Here is a 25,139-nt window from a genome sequence, read left to right as displayed (position 1 = left end):
GATGTTACATGAACCTGTTATAAAAAGTAGTGCAAAATGAGTGTCTCTTTCTTTGGATTTCCAGTATTCAAGTTCCAGCATTATTGGTTTATTAATTAATTTACTAATTTATTTGCTAAGCACAGTCCAAACCCTTTACTTCCACTTTTTTTTCTTATGTCACAGTCTCATTATCATTCTGTCTGTTGCTCCAATTTCATTATCATTATTAAGTGAGATTAGACCTAATCAAGCAAATATTCAATTAATGCAATACTTATTTCTTGATAGTAATGGAATGAAGCTAGAAATCACCAATTCCTGTTGACTTCAGGTCACTTTTCTAATGCAGATCATTTATGAGATTGATCATTCATTACATAATGTTAACTAACCACATAACATATTATAGCTGTTTATTACTGCCATATGGACATTACTTTGACACTCTCATCTCTGGCTGTTAACAGAATACACTGAAACAACCATTTTTGTAAAGCTACTTGGAAACAATATGTATTGTGAAAAGCATTATATAAATAATCTTGAATTGAATATAAATGACTCATTTTTCCAGTTATATGAATTATGAAAATATGAAAATCTGATCTTTTTTTTTTCTTCTTCTGCTTTGTTTATCACTGAAATGGGATCTGAGTGATTTGAGATTTGTATGTGTGTGTGAACTTCCTTTCAGTGTTTCCTTGTCTGCATTGAAAATGCTGTAATGCTGGGTCTCCCAGTCCAGTGCATTGTTCATAGACGGCCATGAATAATTCACATTGCGCTCTCCCCATCCGAAACCCTCTTAATCGCCTTGTTTAAGAACCGCATCAATACAGTGTCAGAGGTCATTAGGCTGTCTCGCACTGATCTATGATGTATGGACATCCATTATGGAGTGATAACAACAATGTCTCCTGTCTACATTTGTCTCTCTCTGTGCCCTTCTAGTTTACATCTGTTTGTATCAATCCAGATGAAAATTCCAGCAATCAAGCAGTGTAATTCTATAATGCACAGCACGCCCCAATCACAGTAATAAACCTGTGCAAATCAGATGCGTTCATTATAAATTTGTGGTTCAGTCCTTTTGAAGTCAGATATATACCTATGTCATGAATAATGATGAAGGTCTTAGTGTTGTTGCATCTTCAATAATTGCTTGCTGTTGATAAAAACACTATGTAACCAAAGCCTACCTCTGCTCTGAGAAAGCTCATTAAATTGTTGCGCATCACTCAGCCAGCAGCAGCTGTTTGAGAAAGCAAACTCAGTCAAGAATCTGTCAAGTTATTTCAAGAGGAAAGCAGTTTTTGTTTTTTTGTTTTTCTGCTCCCTGCCTTTCCCACAGTGAACACCAAAAAATGGAACCTAAGATGCTGTAGTTTTTGTGAATATAAGTAAAATATGTAAGGCCCCTCACTCAAAATGTTTTCCAGTATAAATATTTTAAAATCCTAATATTTAAATGCGATAAATTTACTGGAAGTAAAATATAAATATAAATATTGAATAAAGTTGTTTTTAACCACATTGTCAAAAGGGTTTGTTTTTTTTAGCATAAACCTCACAAAATTTTAAAAATGATGGGATAAACTTTGATATTTTATCTGGAAAAGAACTCAACAAGACTCAAATACTAATTAAAAAAATATGTATATTTGCCAGTTTAATCAGAAACTGAAACGCTGAATTATTCACAAAAATAATAACCATATTTTCTGACAAATCTTTTCTTCTTAGAGTGCTAAGAAATCACAAAATGTTCAAAAATAAACTATACAAACTACTGTTTATGGATTTGTTGTGCATCTTAAAATGTAGCCTAAAATATGTGACCCTGGACCACAAAACCAGTCATAAGTCGCACAGGTATATTTGTAGCAATAGCCAACAATACATTGTTTGGGTCAAAATTATTGATTTTTCATTTATGCCAAAAATCATTAGGATATTAAGTAAAGATCATGTTCCATGAAGATATTTTGCAAATTTCGATCCATAAATATATCAAAAAATTATTCTTTGAGTGGATATGCATTGCTAATGACTTCATTTGGACATCTTTAAAGGCGAATTTCTCAATATTTATTTATTTATTTATTTATTTTTATTTTTATTTTATTTTATTTTATTTTATTTTATTTTTTTATTTTTTTTATTTATTTTTTTTGCACCCTCAGGTTCCAAATATTCAAATAGTTGTATCTCAGATGTATAAATCTCAATTTCAAAAAATTGAACCTTATGACTGGTTTTGTGGTCCAGGGTCACATATAGTCTCACTTGCCGATTGAACTCCCTCTGGTGGGTAAACATCAATGCTCTTATTTATGAGTGTATTAAAGACACAAGTGTTTTGTCCATGCTCAAGTATAATTAGACCAGTTTTTAAGCACAGTGTTCATTATGAAGTACACTAAATAGATGGTCTCTAGCACTCCTGATGTCTTGTTATAGTCTCTTGTATGATGTATGTCTTTTTTTATTATTAATTGTTGTTTTTATTTTTGCTAAAAGGATGACAACTTGTTACAACCTCTTTTTACGAAGCTAAGGTTACATATCCAGTCTTCATATTGTGTGTGCAAGGAACAGTTTGGACGTTTAAAAGAGAAATACTATAGGTCAATGAAATTAAGCAATTTCCTTGTGTATGCTTATGAGATCATTTTGAAACCACTGGCTCTACAGCAGCATGGATCACTTTACAGCTAGGGCTTTGCTTTGTCCAAACTATCAACCTCAAAGCTCAGAATTTAGTGTTTTTCATTTGTGTTGTTTGCAACAAAATGTTTTTAACATTTCAGTAGGATTTTGTGACAGCAAGATGTTAAGGGTGGTAGTGTTACTATCATTATTATTATTATTATTATTATTATTATTATTATTAAGCATATTATTATTAAATTTATCATCAATTAAGTAGCATGTTTCACTGTCCATTTGAATGTTGTAAAAAAGTATGTCTCTGGTATTCCTTCCTTAGAAGTTTAGAATCAGGAATATGGATATACAGTATGATTTGCAAATTAATCTCTCTTTTTAGTTGATTCTTTTAAATGAATCATTCAAAAGTAGCTAAGCAGTAGTTGGTAGCTTAGCTTAGCATTTTTGTATAGCTTATCCAACACTGTTTATTATAACAACTCACCACTTATTTTATGTTTCTGTGTCTCTGCAGGGCCAGTGAAGTTCTAACATGTGACAACCTGAAGATGGGAGACAAATAGGTCTTGAATAATTATTCACGTTTCAGCAGAGAAAGTGCCTCAAAAGCATCTTGAGACATTCTTTGTCAAGCCCCTTTGCCAGGCATCAGCCCAAAAGACACATAATGATGAATTTCACCAAGGCTGTTTGTGAACAGGAGAGGAGACATTTGGCAAACAACCAGCACTCACATATATGGCGGCTGCATACTGACACTGTTTAATTATGCCTTTGTCAGTTAAGACATTATCCGGTATCTTACATTAATTATGGCATAACACAATTAGCCCCCTAAAGCGAGTGTAAAGACTTTTTCCTATCGGAAGAGTATTGATGCAATGATGTTTATCAGATTGGTGCTCAAAGTAGCATTCCCATAGCATCCTTGAAGCCTCCTCCCCATATCCTATGGAGGCAGAGGAAAAGCAGTCAACCGATGGGGAGCGGTCTGGTGGGCAACAGCAGCCATCATCAGAGTCTTTGTTAGCAGCACAGCTGCCTCATTTACAGCAACAAGCTACCTCGCAATCTGTCCATGGATCACATGGCCGCCTTCAACACAGGCAGCCAAAACGCTTTGAAATGCTCCAAAGGCAGAAGCAGCAGCAACAGTCACAGGCAAGTGGATCATCTTGGCAGCTTTCAGAAGTTCCTGGTCCTTCAAGAGGCAGCTGTTCTGCCCTGGGAGAACCATCTCCCCAAATTCATAATATTCATCAAACTCAGTCTCTTCCTAGTGTGGAAGTACAGGAAGGCACCCCATGTAGACGAGAACGGAAACCACAAAAACCAGGGAAATATGTGTGCACATACTGCGGCCGTCCTTGTGCAAAGCCTAGTGTCCTCCAAAAACATATCCGATCCCACACAGGAGAGAGACCCTATCCATGTGTCCCATGTGGCTTCTCCTTCAAGACCAAAAGCAACCTGTATAAACACCGCAAATCCCATGCTCATCGAATAAAAGCAGGCATGGCCTCGAGTCGTGAAGAGACCAGTTTTATTGGGCCAGAAGGTGGAGCACTGGGAGATGATCAAGATGAGGGTACGGAAGGAGAGAGTACAGGTTCTGAGGATGAGACAGGGGAACACCAACCATCTACCTCACAGGGTAGGCCAACTCTGAAAAAAAGCTGCAAAGTGGAATTGTCATTCATAGAGGAGGGTCCCCAAACTGAGGATTCACAGGCGGTCAAGCAAAGGTTAGCAATGAGATTAAGCGAGAGGAAGCGAGCTCCCAGAACCTCTTCAGATGAAACACGATCCTCACTGGGTCCTGGCAGTAAGGGGAGCACAGAATCTGGCTATTTTTCCAGTTCTGGGAGTGCTGAGCTCTCCCAAGTGAGCCCACCAAATGCAAGTGCTAAAACATATGCTGAGATAATTCTAGGAAAGTATGGACGACTTGGACAACAACAAAGAATTCCACATCAACAACTGCAATTATCATCATCTTCAGGTCAACAAGAAAAATCAATCCCTTTCACTGTTCCTAAGACACAAGTCATTGAGCATATAACCAAGCTAATCACTATAAATGAAGCTGTGGTGGATACAAGTGAAATTGACAGTGTCAAACCAAGACGTTCCTCGCTCTCTAGAAGAAGTAGCATTGAGTCAGTTAAGTTCTCCTCACCCAAAGAACCCTGTGTTTTTGAACCAAAAGCAGATGCCCCAGGCTCTTGTGGCTCTGCTGTACAACTTATTCCTGGTAGTTTTGCAGGTGAATTACCTGGCTCATACTTGGCTCAAACAGAAACTTTGGCTGGGCAGAGCTCCAGTGCTCTTCTCTATAGGAGTCAATCAGTGCCATCTTCTGATAATACTTCAGATACACCTTCACAAAGCTTTCGTCTCAGTCATTCTTTTGATGATCAGCAGGCCATAGCAGCTGAAATGAGGATTGGGCCACATCAACGAATGTTACGACGCCAACCTGCTATTGAGGTGCCAGTTGGAGTGGACCTCATTATAGAAGATGCAGATCCTCCGTCTTGTTTGAAAGAAATTGAATCAGGAAAAAAGCAAGATAAGGAATTCCACCTATGTGAGTGTGAAATGTGTGGTGCTCGCTTGAAGAAGCAGGACTCTTACGCAGAACACAGATTAGCATGTATGAGTAAATCTCCACACGACCCGCATGAGGAAGGCAGTTCTTTTATTGAGAATCAGCCACAGATTATGAGCTACAAGTTCAAAGCCATGGCAATGGCTGTGCGCAAGAGGAAAAAAAAAGAGGAAAGTCTTGAGGAAGACCCGCCCAGTCCGGGTCCAACAACTGTGTCTTTCAGTACCCAGTCTCCATTGATGCTAGGCAGTATTGATAATCAGGGCACACCTTGTGGCCTTTCACAGAGTGAGCTAGAACGTAGGGGTCACTGGAAGGAAATTTCTGTTATCCAGCATACCAGATCCTTTGAAAAACAGGAAAACATCTCAATGGCAAATCAGGAAGCAGAGCCAGAACATGAGCCATCACAGGAGCCAAAACCATCCTTCACATCCCGGTTAATCCGTCAACCCAACATTCAAGTGCCAGAAATTCTGGTTACAGAGGAGCCAGATACCGAGATGGTCTCTCATCCAGTGAGCACGTACATCTTAAAAGAGTCAGAGAAGGTGGAGGAATTCCAGTGGCCTCAGCGTAGCCAAAGTCTGTCTCAGCTCCCTGCAGAGAAGCTACCGCCAAAGAAGAAGCGCCTCCGTTTGGCTGAGGCAACACAATCATCCGGAGAATCTAGCTTTGAGTCAGTATCCCTGCCACATAGCCCAAGCCAAGAGAGCAATGTTTCCCATGCCTCCAGTCGATCTGCATCCTTTGAGGAATCAGGAAGGCCAGACTCTGAGATGCAAAGTGGTACATGGAGCTCCCAAGGGTCTCACATGCTGACCGTTCCATCAAGTCTCCACCAGCACCATCATTCTCAGAGAGAGATGCGCCGTTCAACATCTGAACAAGCATCTGCAAGTCCTCAACACCCTGCACATGTAGAAGAAGCAAGAAGTAAGTCATTTGACTATGGCTCCCTTTCTCTAGAGCGCATTTCTTCTACTTGGAAGGAGAGGAGGAAATGTCTCTTGGTGAAGCATGGAACCCTTGGTGAGCCTGACCAGGAGGAGCCATCTACTAAACCTGGTGTCTCAGCTGTTTGCCAGTCCTACCCAATTCATCCTCCATTCACAATCACAGAGCATAGAATGGGAGGCAGGACCTCTAGGCTTAGCTCGGAGCATATAGGGAAGACCTTGCAGCTTTTCCAATCCCCTCTTGCCCTCCCACCAGCTGTTTTCCCCCTACAACAAGCAAACCCTGATTTTTGTTCCCCAAGTCAGCTCACTAGATTCCTCCCAGTCACTACAGCAATTTCTGCGGTTGTTTCCCCCCAGATGTTTCAGCAAGCTTTCCTTCACAGTGAGCCACCTCTGCTACATCCAAGACCAATAGAGTATGTAGAACGTCTGGGACTACCCCTTCAGCCACTCACCACTTTATTCCCACTTCAATCAAGTGATGTTGCTCAGGATGTTTGCTTTCCCATGCCAGGTGGTCTGACTATTCAGGTCCCCTCAGGGCCTCTTTTCAGGGAGTCTAGGTCATCACCTTCCTCCTTGCATAGTCCCAGTCATTCACAGCAGCAGCTAGTCATTCGCCACAATGCCCATCCCGTGATTGCTCCTTGCCTTCAACAGCTTGTGCCAGTAGTGTCTCTTGTAGTGCCTGTGCGCTTACAGACTCACATTCCCACCTATGCTAGTGCCATGTATACAACCATCTCACAAATTTTAGCCACAACGCAACATCCAATCTGCTGCACAGCTATGGTCATAATGGGTAAGCTGGAGGAAGACAAGCTTCAGAGATCTTACCTTAGGCTGCCCTCACCTATCCCCAAGAGCTACATTCCCTTGCCGCTGCCTCTCGAGCATGGAGCAGGAACTTCATCAGATGAAAGCTGTGGGCAGCTCGGTGCTGGAGGAAGTAAGCGAATGCTGTCACCTGCAGGTAGTCTAGAACTCAGTTTAGAGGCACAGCGGCACCAAAAACGGGTGAAAGAGGAAGAGGAGAAAGAAGAGGATGACAAGGAAGATAATGATAACAAATGTGATGAGAAATCTCAGGAGATGAGTCAGGGAAAAAATAAGCAGAGGCTAACAGTGGAGACAGCAGGGAGGGACAATGATCCAAGAGAAGTAACAGAAACTGAAAAGTTAAGCAAGCAGAACTTAACCCAACACAAAACTGAAAACATAAAGGTGGAGGGAAGGAAAGAGGCAGGACACCGGTATGCTCCAAGGGTAACAAGTCCTGAAAGATCTGAACCATCATACCCCAGTTTGCATACAACTACATCTGTCAGCTGGTGCTATCTGAATTACACAAAGCCCACCCCATCTACACATAGAGATTCAACTTCTGTCTATTCCTCATGGAGTGTTAGCACGCATAACCCCAATATACCTGGCTTGTCCACCAAAATATTACTGTCTCTGCTGCGCTCCAAACAGAAACATAGTGCTGAGACATACACTATGGCTACAGCTCCAACACCAATGACTGACAAGCTGGTTCCTACTGACAGCAAAACAACCAGTGTGTCAGAGGTAAACATCACTGTAATTTTTCATTTCAACAAATATAATTGCATCACTGAGATTTTTTTGTATATGAAAAATTATATTGAAAGTTTAGAAAGTGTCTGCATTTTTATATCTATGTGTTTTGTAAGTGGTGTGTAGATGTTCTACAGTGTTGGTAAATTAGCCTGTCTGTCTGGAGTGTAGGTATGTGCCTCTCCACCCAACACACCCGTCAAAGTAAAAGAGGAACCATCGAATGAAAGAGAGGAAAATGATAAGAAGAGTACTGATGACGTGCCTGCTACCTCAACACAAAGTGAGGCAGCTCGTAATCGTATTTGCATTTTTGAGGGCGGGTGAGTAAATTCTTATGAGTTATTTGAAACTGTAGTAGTCAGGTTAAGGTACAGTACTTAAAATAGTTAGCTACTAACAATAACATATTACATAAAAATAGCAATGAAGCATTTGTCTACACATGCTCACTGAAAGAAGTAGCTTGTTATTGGAAGTGCACTATTTGAAAATAGTTGATCTAGTGCAGCACTTCATTCACAATAGAGATGGGCTGGAGTTATGAGGTTTTGCCGACAGTTTAATACCTCTTATTATGGTGAAATATTTGCAAAACCCACAGACAGACATAGGGCCCTATCATACACCCGGCGCAATGAGGTGGCAGGTGCAACGCAAGTGTTTTTTGCTAGTTTCTGCCCGACGCAGTTATCATTTTCACATCCCGCACCACTTTGTTTAAATAGCAAATGCATTTGCGCCCATTTGTGCGCCCATGGGCATGCTGGTCTGAAAAAGAGGTGTGTCCAGGCGCATTGTTGGCGCGTTACTATTTTGAGGCAGCTGAAATAGACTGCGCCATTAACCAACTGAAACATGGTCTAAAGTCAATGGCGCAATATTTGTTTTGTTATTTAAAGAGTGCTTTAGTAATATGCGCCTATATGCAGGTGCACAACGCACGTACATTCTGCTTATTATACACACAGGGAAGTGCAGCAGCACTCAAACATGCCAAATATTAAAAATAAAAGGATTACAATGTTAAAGGTTATTTATTGTGTGCATAGAGATAAGGCTTTGCCCATAGATGGTCTGCTCGCGCACCAGCAAATCCGTTTCCTCACTATAGACGTGTTCAGTTAAATTCCGCCTTGTAAATAGCGAATACGCCATGGCGTGAGCGCAACTGGCTTTTAAAGGGAATGGGAGACAAAACTCTGGCTGGTTTATTGTGCGTTATGCCCAAAACACACCCATGACTCATTAAGAGAACAGGGACAACCCTTTTAGACAATGCGCCAGGCACACCGACCATTTTTCCCATCCTTAAAGGGTTAGTTCACCCAAAAATTAAAATAATGTCATTTATTACTCACCCTCATGTCGTTCCACACCCGTAAGACCTTCGTTCATCTTCGGAACACAAATAAAGATATTTTTGTTTAAATCCGATGGCTCAGTGAGGCCTCCATTGCCAGCAATGGTACTTCCTCTCTCAAGATCCATTAAGGTACTAAAAACATATTTGAATCTGTTAATGTAAGTATAGTGGTTCTACCTTAATATTATAAAGCCACGAGAATATTTTTTGTGCGCCAAAAAACCCCCAAAATAATGACTTTTTAACAATATCTAGTAATGGCCAATTTCAAAACACTGCTTCATTAAACTTGAATCGAATCAGTGGTTCGGAGCACCAAAGTCATGTGATTTCCGCAGTTTGGCGGTTTGATACGCAATCCGGATCACTGATTCGGCACAAAAGATTCGTAACGCTTCGAAGCAGTGTTTTGAAATTGGCCATCACTAGATATTGTTGAAAAGTTATTTTGTTTTGTTTTTTGCCGCACAAAAGTATTCTTGTCGCTTTATAGTAATTAAGGTAGAACCACTGAACTCACATGAATTGATTTAAAAATGTTTTTAGTACCTTTATGGATCTTGAGAGAGGAAGTACCATTGCTGGTGATGAAGGCCTCACTGAGCCATCGGATTTCATCAAAATTATCTTAATTTGTGTTCCGAAGATGAACGAAGGTCTTACGGGTGTGAAACAACATGAGGGTAATTGATTAATGACATCTTTTTCATTTTTGGGTGAACTAACCCTTTAAACTAGCAAAAGTGGATTCGGACACGTCCTAAGCGCACTTGCGCTGTGCGCTTTAGACCATGCGCTTAGAACGTTAAAATAGTAACGATTAATGGGTGAAAAAATGTAGAAAAAAAATATGGAGATATGAGGGTTCCACCCTACAGTGACAATATACAGTTGCAGTCATGTTAAAGAGTACTAATAGTGCAGTTTATTCATGATTTTCCCTGCCATGAAATTGCATTTTTGTAAGTACCAATTATAGCAGTTGTAGTTGCCTCTCAGCTTGAGCTTTTCTGTTTGTTATTTGCTGTGTGTGAGACAAAGACATGGTAGTACAGGTGAGACTATGAACCATTAGGGACTTCATTTATCTTGCCTTGTTCAGTTGTCTGCCGAATTCACACCTTGCTCAAAGGTATGAATTTGGATGGAGTGTAGAGAGAAAGAGTGCTGTTAACTTAGTAGCTCTGCAGATTTTTTTCAAGTCTGCTGCTCATTAGTGTTGTGCCAACTATATCTGCATAGCACAGTTAAAGAGTAAAACAACATTTCACCTTGAATGACTAGAATAACTGCTGAAATTTCAACTCCACACAGATCCACTGTGGGATAATATATATATATTTTTTTAAGGAACACTAATTGTTGTTTACATTAAAAATACCACTTAACACACAAAACAAATTAAAATAAAATAGAAGCGAAAAGCTTCGTAGGTCATTTGTAATTATTTCAGATCCAAAAGATTTCAGACCATGGCCATGGTTTCTGTAAATAAGAGAGATTTTGCAATGCTTTTTTCTGATACAGGCGAGTTTTGTGAGAGTTCATGGACCATCAATAAACTTGTGCTGAACTGCAACATTAAAGTGAAACTTGCAGTGATATCTTCATTTGATGTGTAATGGGATGAGATCATCAAAATACCACATTAGATAAATATGTTAATGTAAATTCTGTTAATAAACATTAATAGTCATGAGTACATTATCGAGGGAAATAATCAGCAATGATTTTTGTCACAATCGTGGAGCCCTTGATTGTAGTACATGATTTGAATATCATTTTTAATATAAAAATGAAAGGACAGCTGATTGATGGATGAATGGATAACAAAAAGGAGAGATAGGAAAGCTGACCTGTAAACATCAAAAGCTTTGGATTCATTAGCTGGGTCTCTTGCATTCATCTGCTTATGCGGGGCTCTCAATGTGGTTGAGTGCTTAAACTGCGGCAACAACTCACCACGGCCTGCATTTTTATCCCTGCTTCTTTTGTCTCTCTCGCTGCCTTTATTTTGCTCATACGGTTTTTCTGCCTAGCACACCCACGCACCCCCTAATCACATCAGACTCTGCACTCTGTCTCGCACACACGCTCCATTTTGTCTCCAAAACTTCTCACATCCATCAGCACCCTTTTGTCTTTGCACCTCTCATAACAGTATTTGTTGTTTGCTTTCTTCCTCATAAGTAGAACACAATGCTATTGAAGGACAATCAAAGGTACCAGTTTGTCTGTAGTCATCAGCCCCCTTTCAAAGACACCTTTCTAAAAATAGTCGACAGGTGTGTTTGTATATTAAAAGACTTTAATCTTGTCACTCTGATTGCATTTGCAGTGCCCTGAATGAAGGCTGGGCCCTACAAAATGGAGTGTACTAGATTTTTTTTTTTTTTTTTTTTTTTGTACCAAATTTTTTTTTTTAAATTTGTACCTAGAAACCGATGTTTAGTAAGTCGTTTTCTCTCCACCCCATCCATTTTTATATTTTTCATGAAAGCCAGCAGACATTTTTCAAAATGCATATGCTGTCTACCCAAACACATCCCATGCTACTGCTATCGGGCTTAACTGCCATATAAAGCAGATACTCTAGTAGTCAGTAATGCAATTATACATTAATATATTCTCTCTAACTGCAATGTTAAAATATATATATACTTATTATTTTTTATATTTTATTTGATATATATTTATTTTATATTTCATTTTATTATGTCAAATATTATAAATAAAAATAAGTGTATAATAATGATAATAATAATAATAATAAAGTATTTGATCATATATAAAATTCTAATTTATTTTATTTTACTTTTTAATAATTTACATTTTATTTTGTTTAAATTTTTTAATAAAAATTAAAATGTTACAAATAAATCTTTTTATTTATATTTTTTAATTCATATTTTTTATTTTTTTTTTTAAATATAGTATATTAACTATATTTTGTTATTAGGACCTTATATCACCAGAAAGGGGTTTATTTTGCAATACTGACTGACTGGCTTTACAGTTTACAGCTTATTACATGGCTGCTTTTACCAAATATATAAATGTATAGATATGAAATGAGGATTTTAGTTATCATACTATCTTAGATTAGGTTAATATCTCATCTAAGAAGAATAGTCTAATACAACATAAAAAGCATGTTAGCTAGCATATTTTTGTATGTTAGCTAGCATATTTAGCCTCAGTGTAACTTTTTTTCTCTCTCATCCATCTCTTTCTCTCTCTTTCTGGTTCTAGCCAAATTTACTCTTGAAAGCTATGTTTTATTAATTCCGGATTGTTTTAGAATAAATAAGAATGTCCTTTGTTTCAAATTAATACAGCTGAAATCTAAAGTACAATACGTTGTTTATTGTGTAAACTATGTAAGAGGACTACAGTAAATGCTTAATATGGAGTTTATGGAATTTTATATAGGGACAGTTTTAGCTCCCCAGCCTCAAATGGAATTTTGCCAGCAAAAAACACCTAGTATGAGCCAAAGTGTGGATTATTTGAGACCATCGGTGGACTAACAAGTGCTAAAAATAAATGGTGGCAGTCGATACCTCTTATAATGAGGGATTTCATGTTTTGGAAATTCATATGAGGATCCTGCCAGTGAAGTGAAACACTATCTTTTTATTATTTATCTTCGTGAATGTGTTAACTTTATAAATCTTTTATCTGTTATTTTTATCAACCTCTTTGTCTGTCTTTCTCTCTCTTTTCTGAGTAGGTATAAGTCAAATGAGGACTATGTGTATGTTCGGGGTAGGGGAAGAGGGAAATACGTGTGTGGGGAATGTGGGATTCGCTGCAAGAAACCCAGCATGCTAAAAAAGCACATTCGCACTCATACAGATGTCCGTCCCTACGTCTGTAAGCACTGCAACTTTGCCTTTAAAACCAAAGGTAGGCATGTATCTCTTTCAAATTCTTACTTTCCCATATCGGCCTGTTTAATCACAAAATGGTGTCATTTTTATATTCGGTGTCAATATTGAGAATACCTTTTCCTCAAAGGGAACCTTACCAAACACATGAAGTCCAAGGCCCACGGTAAGAAATGCCTGGAGATGGGTGTGTCCGAGTCATCTGTGGATGAGCTGGAGACTGAGGAAGCAGGTAGGGTTGCCAAAAAGAGTTGTTGTGGTTTGATAGACAGTGGTTGTGTGAACGACAATGTGTAACTGCAGTTTGATCATTTAAACCATCTTCCATGTTTCTCAGTAAAGATTCCTTACATTACATATGTGAGAAATTATAAACTTTCAGACATGCTATATTGTGTTACAGCATGTACATATGAAGTACATGCATATGATACTTCACACAACGTAGATGGCTTGTGTACATTTCAAACCCTTAGATTGCTTTCCCTTTGGGTGACAGACTTATTTTACTTGTTCTACCAGATCTATATATTTTGGAGTGATTTACTTCATTGGTGCAAAAGTGATGTCAACCTTGCTGTGTGCTTTCAGACTTGAAAGTTGAAAGAGGCCAATGAAAATAGTTTGCCATAAAGAGAAGCAAGACTGACCTTCAGTTTGCCATGTTTATATAAAGCCAGAAGTGAAAATTGCCTTTCTACCTGTCTGTCTCATTTTCTTTCTCTCTCTCTCTCTCTCTCTCTCTCTCTCTCTCTCTCTCTCTCTCTCTCTCTTTACTTTGTCTTTTTCTTGACATTTCTCATTCTTAGTGCAACTAAAAGCTCCAAGGACATTTCATTCAGCCACACTCCATTCACTAGATTTTAAATGTAGCTGATGAATGAAACACAACTCAAAAACAGTTTTTCCCCCTCTGCATTTCAGTGTTATATATAGCTTTCCTTTGCGATTAAAATATAATTATGTGCACTGCTGATTATGAGAGGAGACCGGGACTAGTTGTCGCATGGTGAAGTTGTCACAAGGGCTTTGAGTCAAAATTACACAAATGTATTTTTGCTGTTTTTGCTGTAGCTGTTTGATGAAAAGTGAACACAATAAAACCACACTTACTATACATTCAGACAAATGTCAACTATATAATGACGTATTTTAACCAGTAGGCTGAATTGTGTTCTCAGGACAAGGGAATTTTTCAATGTCATATGTCAAGTTGGGAAAAGTTGCCACATGCCTTTTAAATGTTTTATAATACCATTCAAAATTTGGGGGTAAGCAAGTTTTTTTTTTTTTTAAATAATAAATTCTTTTTTTTTTCAGCAAGGATGTACTAAATTGATCAAAAGTAACAGTAAATACATTGACAATGTTACAAAAGATTTCCATTTCAAACAAATGCTGTTTTTTTTTTTCTTGTTTTTTTTACTTTCTGTTGATCAGAGAACCCTGAAAAAATGTATCATGATTTTCACAAAAATATAAAGCAGCACAACTGTTTTCAACGTTGATAATAGTAAATGTTTCTTGAGCACCAAATCATCATATTAGAATGATTTCTGAAGGATCGTGTGACACTGAAGAATGGAATAATGGCTGCTCAAAATTCAGCTTTGGCATCATAGGAATAAATTAAAATTTAAAAATATATTAAAATAGAAAACGATTATTTAAAATTGTCATAATAATTCACAATTATTGCTGTATTTTTTACTTTAAAAAAATTAAAAACCTTACAAATTACAAACTTTTTAACGGCGATACGTGCCTTTACAAAAATGAATTTAAAAAATGAATCTACCCTGAAAAATATTCACTGGATTAAAAAGTGTGACACCTAGTCCTGGTCTCCCCTTTAGTTCATTTGTGAGTTTGTATCTAGTTATTTTTTGTGTTGACTCCTTTGCTATATGTCCAACAGGGGGCAGTGAGGAACGAGTGTGTGAGTCAGAAGACCAGGAGGGGCACCAGTTCTCTGATGTTGAAGATTCCGAAGCAGAAGATGATGAGGATGAGGAAGAGGATTTCTCTTCCCATGATGAACCATCTTCAGCCTGTTCCACTGATACTCGTCAATCCACTGGTGACCTCTCTGAAAGTGGCCAAGGCTCACAGACTGAGCCCTCTGACCCTAAACCAAAAGAGGAATACTCCTCACCCCACAGGCCTTGGCCTGGCATGCGAGCCGCGTCTCCAGGCAGCAAGAGGGCGGCGTTCTCTCTCAAAGGCTGGGAGGTTTCCCCGAGGACCTTCTCCCCTAGCAGTGAGGGCTCTCCTCTTAGAAGCCTGTCTCCCAGGCTGGAACTGTCCTCACCTAGCCGTCATCTCTCTCCCTCCCCAGAGAGGGGCCCGTCACCCATCAGAGCCCTCTCCCCTCTGAGGCCTGTATCCCCTGCACGGTACAGGAGTGCCAGAGCTCTCTGCTCTCCTACGCCCCTAAAGCCCCAGCATCGACCGCACAGCTCACCCGCAGGGCTCCACTGGGAGCCTGGCTCACCAGCTACTGAGGGTCTAAAGGTGGGTAACGCAACAATTTAAACTAGGCCATGATTTTTCAATCCAGGCTCATTGGAAAATAAACGTGCCTGTGGTGATATTTATGCAAAATATTATTACATTGCCTCTTGCACATTCGCAGCACTTTCAAAGTGAAATGTCCAATGAGTGCAATTTCGTCAGAAACAGATGAACGTGAATATGGCCGCATGTTGGTTGTTGTACTCATCGCAGCAGTTGAGAAATTAAATGTTAATGCTCTGTCACATTTGAAAATAATGTACCTGCTACGTTATTAAATTTGCTAAAGCAGCCATTTCAGCTTTGAGCTCATTTAGTATTTGAGCTCTGTTATTGTGACTTGTGTTTCACGGGACTTGTACCAGAGCGTTCCATATCCCAAGTGCAATGCTGTACCAGGTGAGCTACAGTGCAAGTTTCTTATGTCAGAAAAGCTATACATATGTAGCTAGTTATGTTATGCAAGCATCAAAATGTATTCATTTAAAAAATCATGCACTATGGTAAAAGTGGGAACTGTGTGAAAGTGTTTATTAATCAATAATTGTGTGAAAATTAATTAAAGATGAGATGGTGTTGTACTGCCACTAGTGTTCATTTCTACTGGAAATGCAGTGAGTTAGGTATGATATAGGTATATGTTTTTGAAGTTGTGCAAAAATGTAGGTAGAGGAACGTTTTTCCAATGAGCCTATGTTGCTGTTGTTTGTCTTTACTTTAAGAATGGCAGTATTAGTGAGCAGTGTTCACAAAAGTCTAATATATATATATATATATATATATATATATATATATATATATATATATATATATATATATATATATATATATATATATATATATATATATATTGTGGATGATAATTAAACCATTTTTAAGGATTAGTTCACTTTAAAATGAAAATTACCCCAAGATTTACTTACCCTCAAGCTATCCTAGGCATATATGTCTTTCTTCTTTCTGATGAACACAATCTGAGATATATTAATGAATATCCTGATGCATCCAATCTTTATAATGCCAGTAAACGGGACCAATGAGTATGAAGCTCAAGAAAGTGCATCCATCCATCATAAACCTACTCCACACGGCTTCTAAAATGAAGTGATAACCAAATTTAACAAAATATCCATATTTAACAATTTATAGAGTAAAATATCTAGCTTCCGCCAGACCGCCTTCCTGATTTCGCTTCAGTTACTCTTTTTTCGGAAGTTGAATACGGAAGACGTAGGGCGTAGCGTAAGCCCTTTGAACTGCGAGAGGCGTTGCACTTTCTTTGCAAGTTGAATATGGAAGGTGGTCTGGTGGAAGCTTGATAATTTACTTTATAACTTGTTAAATATGGATATTTTTCTTGCACAAACACATCGCTTGCACAAACTCGTCGGCCCCGTTCACTGCCATTATAAAGCTTGGACGCATCAGGATATTTATTAATATAACTCAGATTGTGTTCATCAAACAGAAGAAAGTCATATACACCTAGGATGGCTTGAGAGTGAGTAAATCTTGGGGTAATTTTCATTTTAAAGTGAACTAATCCTTTAAAGCTGTTACATTAAAAATATATACTGTTGAGGAAAACCTTATTAAAAATAACACAATCTACAAGATTAGCAATGCACTAACAATGTTTTTAAAGAATAAAAAATGAATCCGGTGCAACCCAGTCAAAATGTTATTCTGTAAATGTGTTCTTTTTATAACACTCCACTAAAGGAATGCACAGACAATTAATATCTAAAACAAAGAATTCCCAACATTGTATTACTCTTTCACTATACTGTACTCATAATGTTATTTCAGATTTTTCAGTTTTCAACAAGGACCTTTTATGTTAAATGTTGATTTTAAAACGTTTACATGAAATATTTGAATATTTTGTTTGTACAAGTTTGATTGCAATGCCACGTCTCCCCCTACAGGACAAGCATGGTACTCAACCAACTCAACAGGAACCTATCCTGCTCTCCCCATCCCTACGCTTCTCTCCAAGCAACCCTTTTCCTCCCACTCCTTTGACACCACGGACAGTGGACCGCATGTTTAGCCACCTTCCTTTACACTCCCAAGATCAAGCCCGCATGCCCTATCACATGATTCCCATTGGGGGCATCCAAATGGTGCAACTCAGACCCCGATCACGCCCCAAACTGGAACGACAGTCATCCTCCACCCCTTCGCCCACCTCTCCCAAAGACGACTCCCCTTTTTCTCTCGCCAGGAGGGATTATCCATGGATCACACTTCCAGAAACCAGTCCGCAAAGAACTCTGGCGGACAACAGAACAAAAAGCCAAGATGAGGGAGCCAGTCGGCCTGACCTGTCTTGTCCCAGTACAAGCTCGACGTTACCCAAACTCCCCCCTTTACAGCAAGGTATAGGGGAGCAACTGACTGCAAAGGTCAGAAAGCAATATGGCGACTTGAGCTCCGCCAAAAAAACTCACACCTTCGGTCCCGAAACATCCAGAAAAGCTGCGGCACACAACGATGAAGGAGCCGAGAGGATCTCGCAGGGGAAAGGAGTGAGTTCCTCACGTGAAACCAGACAGCTGCGTGAGACAGAAAAGCCGATAGCGGCGCCACTCAGGGGACGTGGCTCTTTTTCAGAAGGATGTTCAGGATCTGGCAGTGCTCCTCAGAGCCAGGAAGGTGATCCAGATAGCACTTAAAAGCATCTGTGCACAATGGTGAAATGCTTTCTACTGCTAATACTACTATTGTTTTGTTTTGTAATGCGCTTATTTTTTATATACAAAATTTTCAATACTATTGGTAACTTGGTAAATGTTTGTTCTGCAATATTCAAGATTGTAATATGATGCACTTTTTTTTCTTAAAAAATATTTCTGTAAATCGATTAAGTCTGTCCCTCCTGTATCTTTATTGACATTGCAATCTTAATATATCTATTTGAACATGTATATGTAAAAAAAAAAAAAAAAATTGTACTTGTAAAACATTAAGTATGAATATGAATACATTTCTAAGTGACCAAGATGAAAACTTAAATCGAGAGTAATTCCAATATTTCGTCTCTTGTCCAGTATTGCGCAAATTCTAGTGATGTGTGCCTTTTTCTGTCCAGATTTACTGCTTGAAGTGTCAAAGATGAAAGGCTGTGAATTCATTTTTATGAATATAGATTTTTTTTTTTTTTTTGTTTGTTTGCTTCAAATGAGCTGGTATTTGAAGAAGCGGGAAGATTTTCTTTTTATATGAGGGTAAATGAGACAAGCGTTGCTGTTGAATAGACAAGAGATGAAGGTTTCGGTGGAGAGCCTTGCAGGGAAATTGCACTGAAGTCATATTTTTTATAATACAAGTGATTAAATGATTAGATAAATTGTCTCTGTACAGATAGAAAGTCTATGGTCCATATTTATTGCCATGTGAAAATATGAAAATGCCTATGTTTTGTTTACTTTAGTTTTCAAAGGGATTTCTATTGTCGTTTTTATTATTCTTTACACTTTTTGTTAATAGTTACTTTTTTTAGTTATGACCTCAAGACTTGAAGAAATGAAGAAACTGGACTTTCAGCGAAGTCGGTCAATAGCCGAGGTTCTGGATGGATCAAATGCCCTCCAAATTTGTCACAGATATTTTGCATTTCTGAACCAATAAAGGTACACCAGGAATTACTAAACCTGCTTATGGTGGTGTCCAGTGTTTTGTGACCAGCAGATGGTGCAGTCTGTCCATTCGTGTGACTTTCATTCTAGTTTTCTAGTTCTCCCACAAGGACCTGAGCAGGTGGACTCATGTGAGCTGTGTGGGAGGCATTCATGGCCTGTTCAAAACAGGTTTTATAGTTTCCGGGAGAAAAAGATAGCTGCTTGAATTATCTGGGCTTCCTCAAGAATTTTATTCCCAAGCGAAAAATATTTGAGCCTGAGACGTGGCAGATCATCTGCTCACTTCCTAAAAGCAGTTGGTCCAAAGCTAATTCATAAGTCTTTTTTTTTTTTTTTTTTTTTTTTTTTTTTTTAGTTCGCTCATTCTTAAGACTTTTCAAACTCAGAGATGTAAACTTTTTAGTTTTTTTATCAGCTTTATCCATGTAGAGTTTCACAACTGTGAGTGATAGATTTGTGTTTGCTATGGCACAGACCTTGAAGTCATTCTCTCATTTCATCAAATGCTTTATCTGAAAGGATTCAGGTATGATGAGTTGTTGGCATAAACATACAGTATACAAAAGACTATGAAATGTTTAGTCATTTATAAGTAATTATATGCAATGCAGCCCATCTTATATCAGATTTACCTCTATCTCTAATTAATTGCTCATCATTATATAAAATTGGTTACACTTTACAATCAGGTCTCATTAGTTAATGTTAGTAAAAGCATTAAATTACAATGAGCAATACATTTGTTACAGTATTTATTGAACATTTGTATTTACTGAGGATCAGACAATGAACCAGCAATGTTCTAGGAATAATTCCATGATGTTCAATCTGGTTTCCTCCATTGAGAAACGCAGTGGAAACAATGATCCTGACCTCAGTTATATGATCCCACCAGGATGCCTTTGTTTAATTGTCGTTGTCATGTCATAAGCCAAAAATGTGAGTAGTACAATCATTATCGATGGAAATCTACAGGTTAAATGGGTCAAATGATTAGAATTTTAATCTGGTTCAACCTTGGTGCAAGTGCTATCCCAGTATCTTTATTGGCCTTATCACTTTCTCTTGAATACAATCTGGACTAAACATTAACCTATCCCACTAAATGAAAGAATGCACAACAATTTGTTTTATTTTCAGTCTCTGTTTTAGCGACAGCCTGACTGGCACTGGAAGATATAGGCACAAAGCTATGCAGGTGTGGTTCTTATACAAGTTTTTCATCATTTTATGTAAAAACCAGTCAATTTGTTAAAGTTACTTTATATATTGAAATAGTGCTGTATTTGCAAATTAATCCATTTTTACTGTAGTTATCAAAATGCTGTAAAATATATATATATATAAGTCAAGGTAGAGCTCAAAATAGTCTCAGTGATGGTGGGAGGTTGAGGATGGAAAGTGTAGAACAGAATTAAATGTGCAAGGGCAGGGTGAAGGGTTAAGAAAGTCTGTAATTAAAGATAAACAAAGGTGTTTATGGGAGGAGGGGACAGAGACACCCTAACAGCATTACAGTGCTAATACTACACCTCCCTCCCTCTGGTGCCAGTCTGGGCACACCATGTGCTTGTGTGTGTGTTTATAAGGGAGTACCTGCTGTTTTCAGGTTAATTTGCTTCTGCTTTTTCAATAGAATGTACTGAACAGGAAGTTCAAGTATAAATAGATTTTTGAATCAATATAAATTTTTATTTGGTTTCATGTGAAGCACTATCAATTAGATATCACTTTTTATGAGTCACTGAATATTTTCACTGGTTTCATAAATATATTTAATCATTAATCATTATATATCCTAGTGCGTTTTAAGTATTTTTTAACCTGTTTACTTTGATAATAGCAGTGCCAAAACCTTTCAACTGTGCGAGTGTTGCTGTCCATGACACTGTTTGAAACTACAGGTTAAATATTGCACATATTAGTTGAGCACAGTGGATTTTGAATTTGCATAAACACTATCATTCAAACGTTTGGGGTTAGTAAGATTTTTATTTTATTCAGCAAGGATGCATCAAACTGATATAAGACTTTTATTAAAAATGTTCTGTTTCCAATAAATGCTGTTCTTTTTAATTAATCAAAGAATCCACAAAAATATTAAGCAGCACATCTGTTTTCAACATTGATAATAATCATAAATGTTTCTTGAGCACCAAATCATCATATTAGAAGGATCATGTGACACTGAGGACTGGAGCAATGATGCTGAAAATTAGTTTTGCCGTTACAGGAATAAAATAAAATTTTATAATATATTAAAATAGAAAAAAATTGCAATAATGTACCACAATATTACTGTTCTTATTGTATTTTTGATCAAATAAATGCAACCTTGGTGATAATGAAGAGACTTGTTTCAAAAACTTTTAAAAAATCTTGCCAACTCCAAACTTTTGAATGGTATATTCATCAAATATGTGAATAAGTGAAGGATAATGTAGGCGTTTTTCCTTTGTCTTAATGCCTAACTGTACAATATCAAGCTCATTACATGGCTACTTGAAATACTGATTTGAGATTGAATTGATTACATGAGAAGAAAAAGATTGAAAAGTGCTCTGAGAAACATTAAACTATAGCACAACTATCTAGGAAATCACTTAAAGCGGTAGTTCACCCAAAATTCATGTCGTTCTACACCCGTAAGACCTTTGTTCATCTTCAGAACACAAATTAAGATATTTTTGATGAAATCCAAGAGGTTTTTTTTTTTAATCTCCCATTGAAAACAACAAATTTACCACATTCAAGGTTCAGAAAAGTAGTAAAGACATTGTTAAAAAAAAGTCCACGTGACTACAGTGGTTCAACCTTAAAGGGATAGTTCACCCAAAAATGAAAATTTGATGTTTATCTGCTTACCCCCAGCGCATCCAAGATGTAGGTGACTTTGTTTCTTCAGTTGAACACGAATGCTGATTTTAACTCCAACCGTTGCCGTCTGTCAGTCAAATAATAAGAGTGGACGGGAACTCGAACGATAAGAGTCTAAAACACTTCCATAGACAAGTCCTAATTAAACCCTGCGGCTCGTGACGACACATTGATGTCCTAAGACACGAAACGATCGGTCTGTGCGAGAAACCGAACAGTATTTATATCATTTTTTACCTCTAAAACATCACTCGCTTAGTGAGGCCTGATCGCGCTCTGACAATGGCAGTGATGTCTCGCGCATATACTTCAATGAGTGCTAGACATCACTGCCGCTGTCAGAGCGCGATCAGACCTTACGAATCAAGTGCTGAATGTAGTTGGACATAGTGGTGTATTAGAGGTAAAAAATTATATAAATACTGTTCAGTTTCTCACACAAACCGATCGTTTCGTGTCTTAAGACATCAATGTGTCGTCACGAGCCGCAGGGTTTAATTTAGACTTGTCTATGGAAGTGTTTTAGACTCTTATCGTTCGAGTTCCCGTCCACTCTTATTATAAGACTGACAGACGGCAACGGTTGGAGTTAAAAATCAGCATTTGTGTTCAACTGAAGAAACAAAGTCACCTACATCTTGGATGTGCTGGGGGTAAGCAGATACACATCAAATTTTCATTTTTGGGTGAACTATCCCTTTAATGTTATGAAGCGACAAGAATACTTTTTGTGTGCAATAAAAACAAAACTCTTTATTCTACAATTCTACAATATTCTACTTTATTCTCTCTGCCCTGTCATTCTCCTACACAGTTTACATTAAAGACACATTGCAGAGCTTACATGTTCTATAGACCTTATGTAGCCCCGCCCCTTTTTAGCGCTGCGCTCGTTGTCTTTTGACTTCCGGCTTAATTTCCACAGCTATCTTTTGTATTTATGAATGAACTGCTCATTTTAAAATCTTTCCGGTCTGCTGACATTTGTTAAGACATCTGCTTTAAACATAACAATGCTCATGATAACTTTCATTAACTCTACAACACGTAAATCCACTTCACCAGCTAATTATTCTTCAACAGCTATGCCATAGAAATATACAGTCCTACCGCAAAAACGGAAGTTCAAAGACAATATTCTAAAGATGGCGGCGAGCATGTTTCTCTGGAAAATAAGGTCTATACGTCAGAACGCCGGCTCTACTAAGCTGCACTGCATCAACTGCGCAGGAGAATGACAGGGTAAAGAGGAAATTGTCGAATAAAGTCATTATTTTTGTTTTGTTTTTGCGCACAAAAAGTGTTCTCGTTGCTTCATAACATTAAGGTTGAACCACTGCAGTCACGTTGATTTTTGGGTGAACTAACCCTTTTAGCTGTTAATATAATATGTAACATATATTTATATATATATTTTGAATTAATAAAAATATTTGACTGCAAATGTGACTGGCCAATCAGAATCAAGTATTCCAAAGAGCTATGCACCAAAGTTCATTATAAAGAAAAATTTCATATTCTGTGTTAAGCGTTCTTGCTTCGTTCTTCAAGGATGATAAAGAAGCTAACAAGTGTCTTTAATAATCACAGTTCACTCCCCTCTTCTGAGCAGCTCTCTGATGAACAGAGACCGGAAAGAACATGATAGGATTTTGGAGGGATGAACACATTTCCTCTGTCTGTGGAATGCAGAGGAATGTGTTCTATCACTCTACAGTGACTTCCTCCTCAGTGTCACACATTCTTTCATCCATCTGCAGAAGATAGGATTTGGCAGCGCTGAGAAGAAAACTTTCAGCCATATGTCTGCTAAAGCTAATTTCTTGCTCATAAATAGCATAAGACGGTATATACGAGATCCAAAAAAAAAAAAAAAAAACATTTGAACTGGTTGCAAATGAGCTCAAATTTATGCATGAAAAAAAAGTTCCCCATGATTTCAAGTCTTTAGGACTGTCAACTATAAGTTAAGTGATTCAAAATGTTCTGTCCTTTGCAATTCGAAATAAAATCTGTCCATCTGAGTGTGGGATAATGTATGCAATCTGTACGTCCAGCACTGATTAGTAATTCAACAAGATTTCCATATTAATATTCCTATCAGCACGAGGGACTTTTCTCAGCAGCGATGTGCTTTAGCAAATTTCAATCTCTGATTTATGATACAAATGATAAAACATGCTAATCAAAGTATGTGGTGAGATTATGTTATGATGCATTTGCATCAGCCACAATGGCTGCTGGTGACTTTCCACACGTGTGCTGGAAAGTGCTGTCAATGGACACTGTGTGCACATCCCACGCTAGGGGGCTGCATTTGCAAACTCAGTCCGATACCTGCAATGCTCTGTGCCCCTGTCTTATCTTTGCACAGGTCATGCCAACCATCACGGAAACCCAACAGCTCATGTACTGATGAACATTGCTCAGCCTCAGTTCCCGTAAGGCAGATTTCTTTGACAGTGCAGTGTGCAGTTCAACATTTATGGTCATTCGTACAATGGGATGCACTTTTAATAGGGATTTAAAGAAATATATATATATAGTGATATTCATTTATTCATTTGGCAGATGCTTTTATCAAATTCATGTCATTATTTTTATTTAGTTTTATAAGACGACATATTCCCTGGTAATGATCTTTAATGAACTTTAATATTATATATTATCATCAATGTTATTTTAGTACCACTGAGTAAATAGTATATAAAGTATATCGTTTTTTTTTTAGTGTTTTGACTTTGATTTTTAATTTTCGTTGCAGTTTTAGTAATTTTGTTGTCTGTTTGTCATTTTTATTAGTTACATTTAAAATTTTATTAGTTATATTTTTTTTTCAGTTTGTTTTATTTTAGTACCTCAAGTTTAAATAAATGAAAATGTGAATTTTTCATCGCAACAACTTATTTAAAATAAAAAAGTTTAAGTTTTGTTATATTTTATTTCAGATAGCTTTTATTTCAAGTAACAAAAATGTTTTTTATGGTTTTAGTTTTAGTTAACTGTAATAATAAGTCTGATTATTGTCCAGAAACATAAACA

General features: G+C 37.6%; 1 protein-coding gene across 5 annotated transcripts in view; it reads left to right on the top strand.

Annotated features, from left to right (window-relative positions):
• LOC125244068 (transcription factor HIVEP3) overlaps positions 1-19,231 on the top strand; it is a 73,467-nt gene extending 54,236 nt beyond the window's left edge. For all 5 annotated transcript variants that reach the window (XM_048154000.1, XM_048154002.1, XM_048154004.1 and 2 more), the window contains exons 2-7: positions 3,167-7,797; positions 7,978-8,129; positions 12,906-13,081; positions 13,193-13,294; positions 14,981-15,576; positions 17,505-19,231. In XM_048154000.1, coding sequence (XP_048009957.1) covers positions 3,604-7,797; positions 7,978-8,129; positions 12,906-13,081; positions 13,193-13,294; positions 14,981-15,576; positions 17,505-18,254 — 5,970 coding nt within the window. In that variant the 5' untranslated portion in view covers positions 3,167-3,603 and the 3' untranslated portion in view covers positions 18,255-19,231. The remainder of the gene's footprint in view (positions 1-3,166; positions 7,798-7,977; positions 8,130-12,905; positions 13,082-13,192; positions 13,295-14,980; positions 15,577-17,504) is intronic.
• The last annotated feature ends 5,908 nt before the right edge of the window (positions 19,232-25,139 follow it).

This window comes from Megalobrama amblycephala, linkage group LG13 (assembly GCF_018812025.1).
Source record: "Megalobrama amblycephala isolate DHTTF-2021 linkage group LG13, ASM1881202v1, whole genome shotgun sequence".
Classification (NCBI taxonomy): Eukaryota; Metazoa; Chordata; class Actinopteri; order Cypriniformes; family Xenocyprididae; genus Megalobrama; species Megalobrama amblycephala.
The sequence above is the reverse complement of the archived record's forward strand: the minus strand, read 5'-3'. Positions and strand labels throughout refer to the sequence as shown.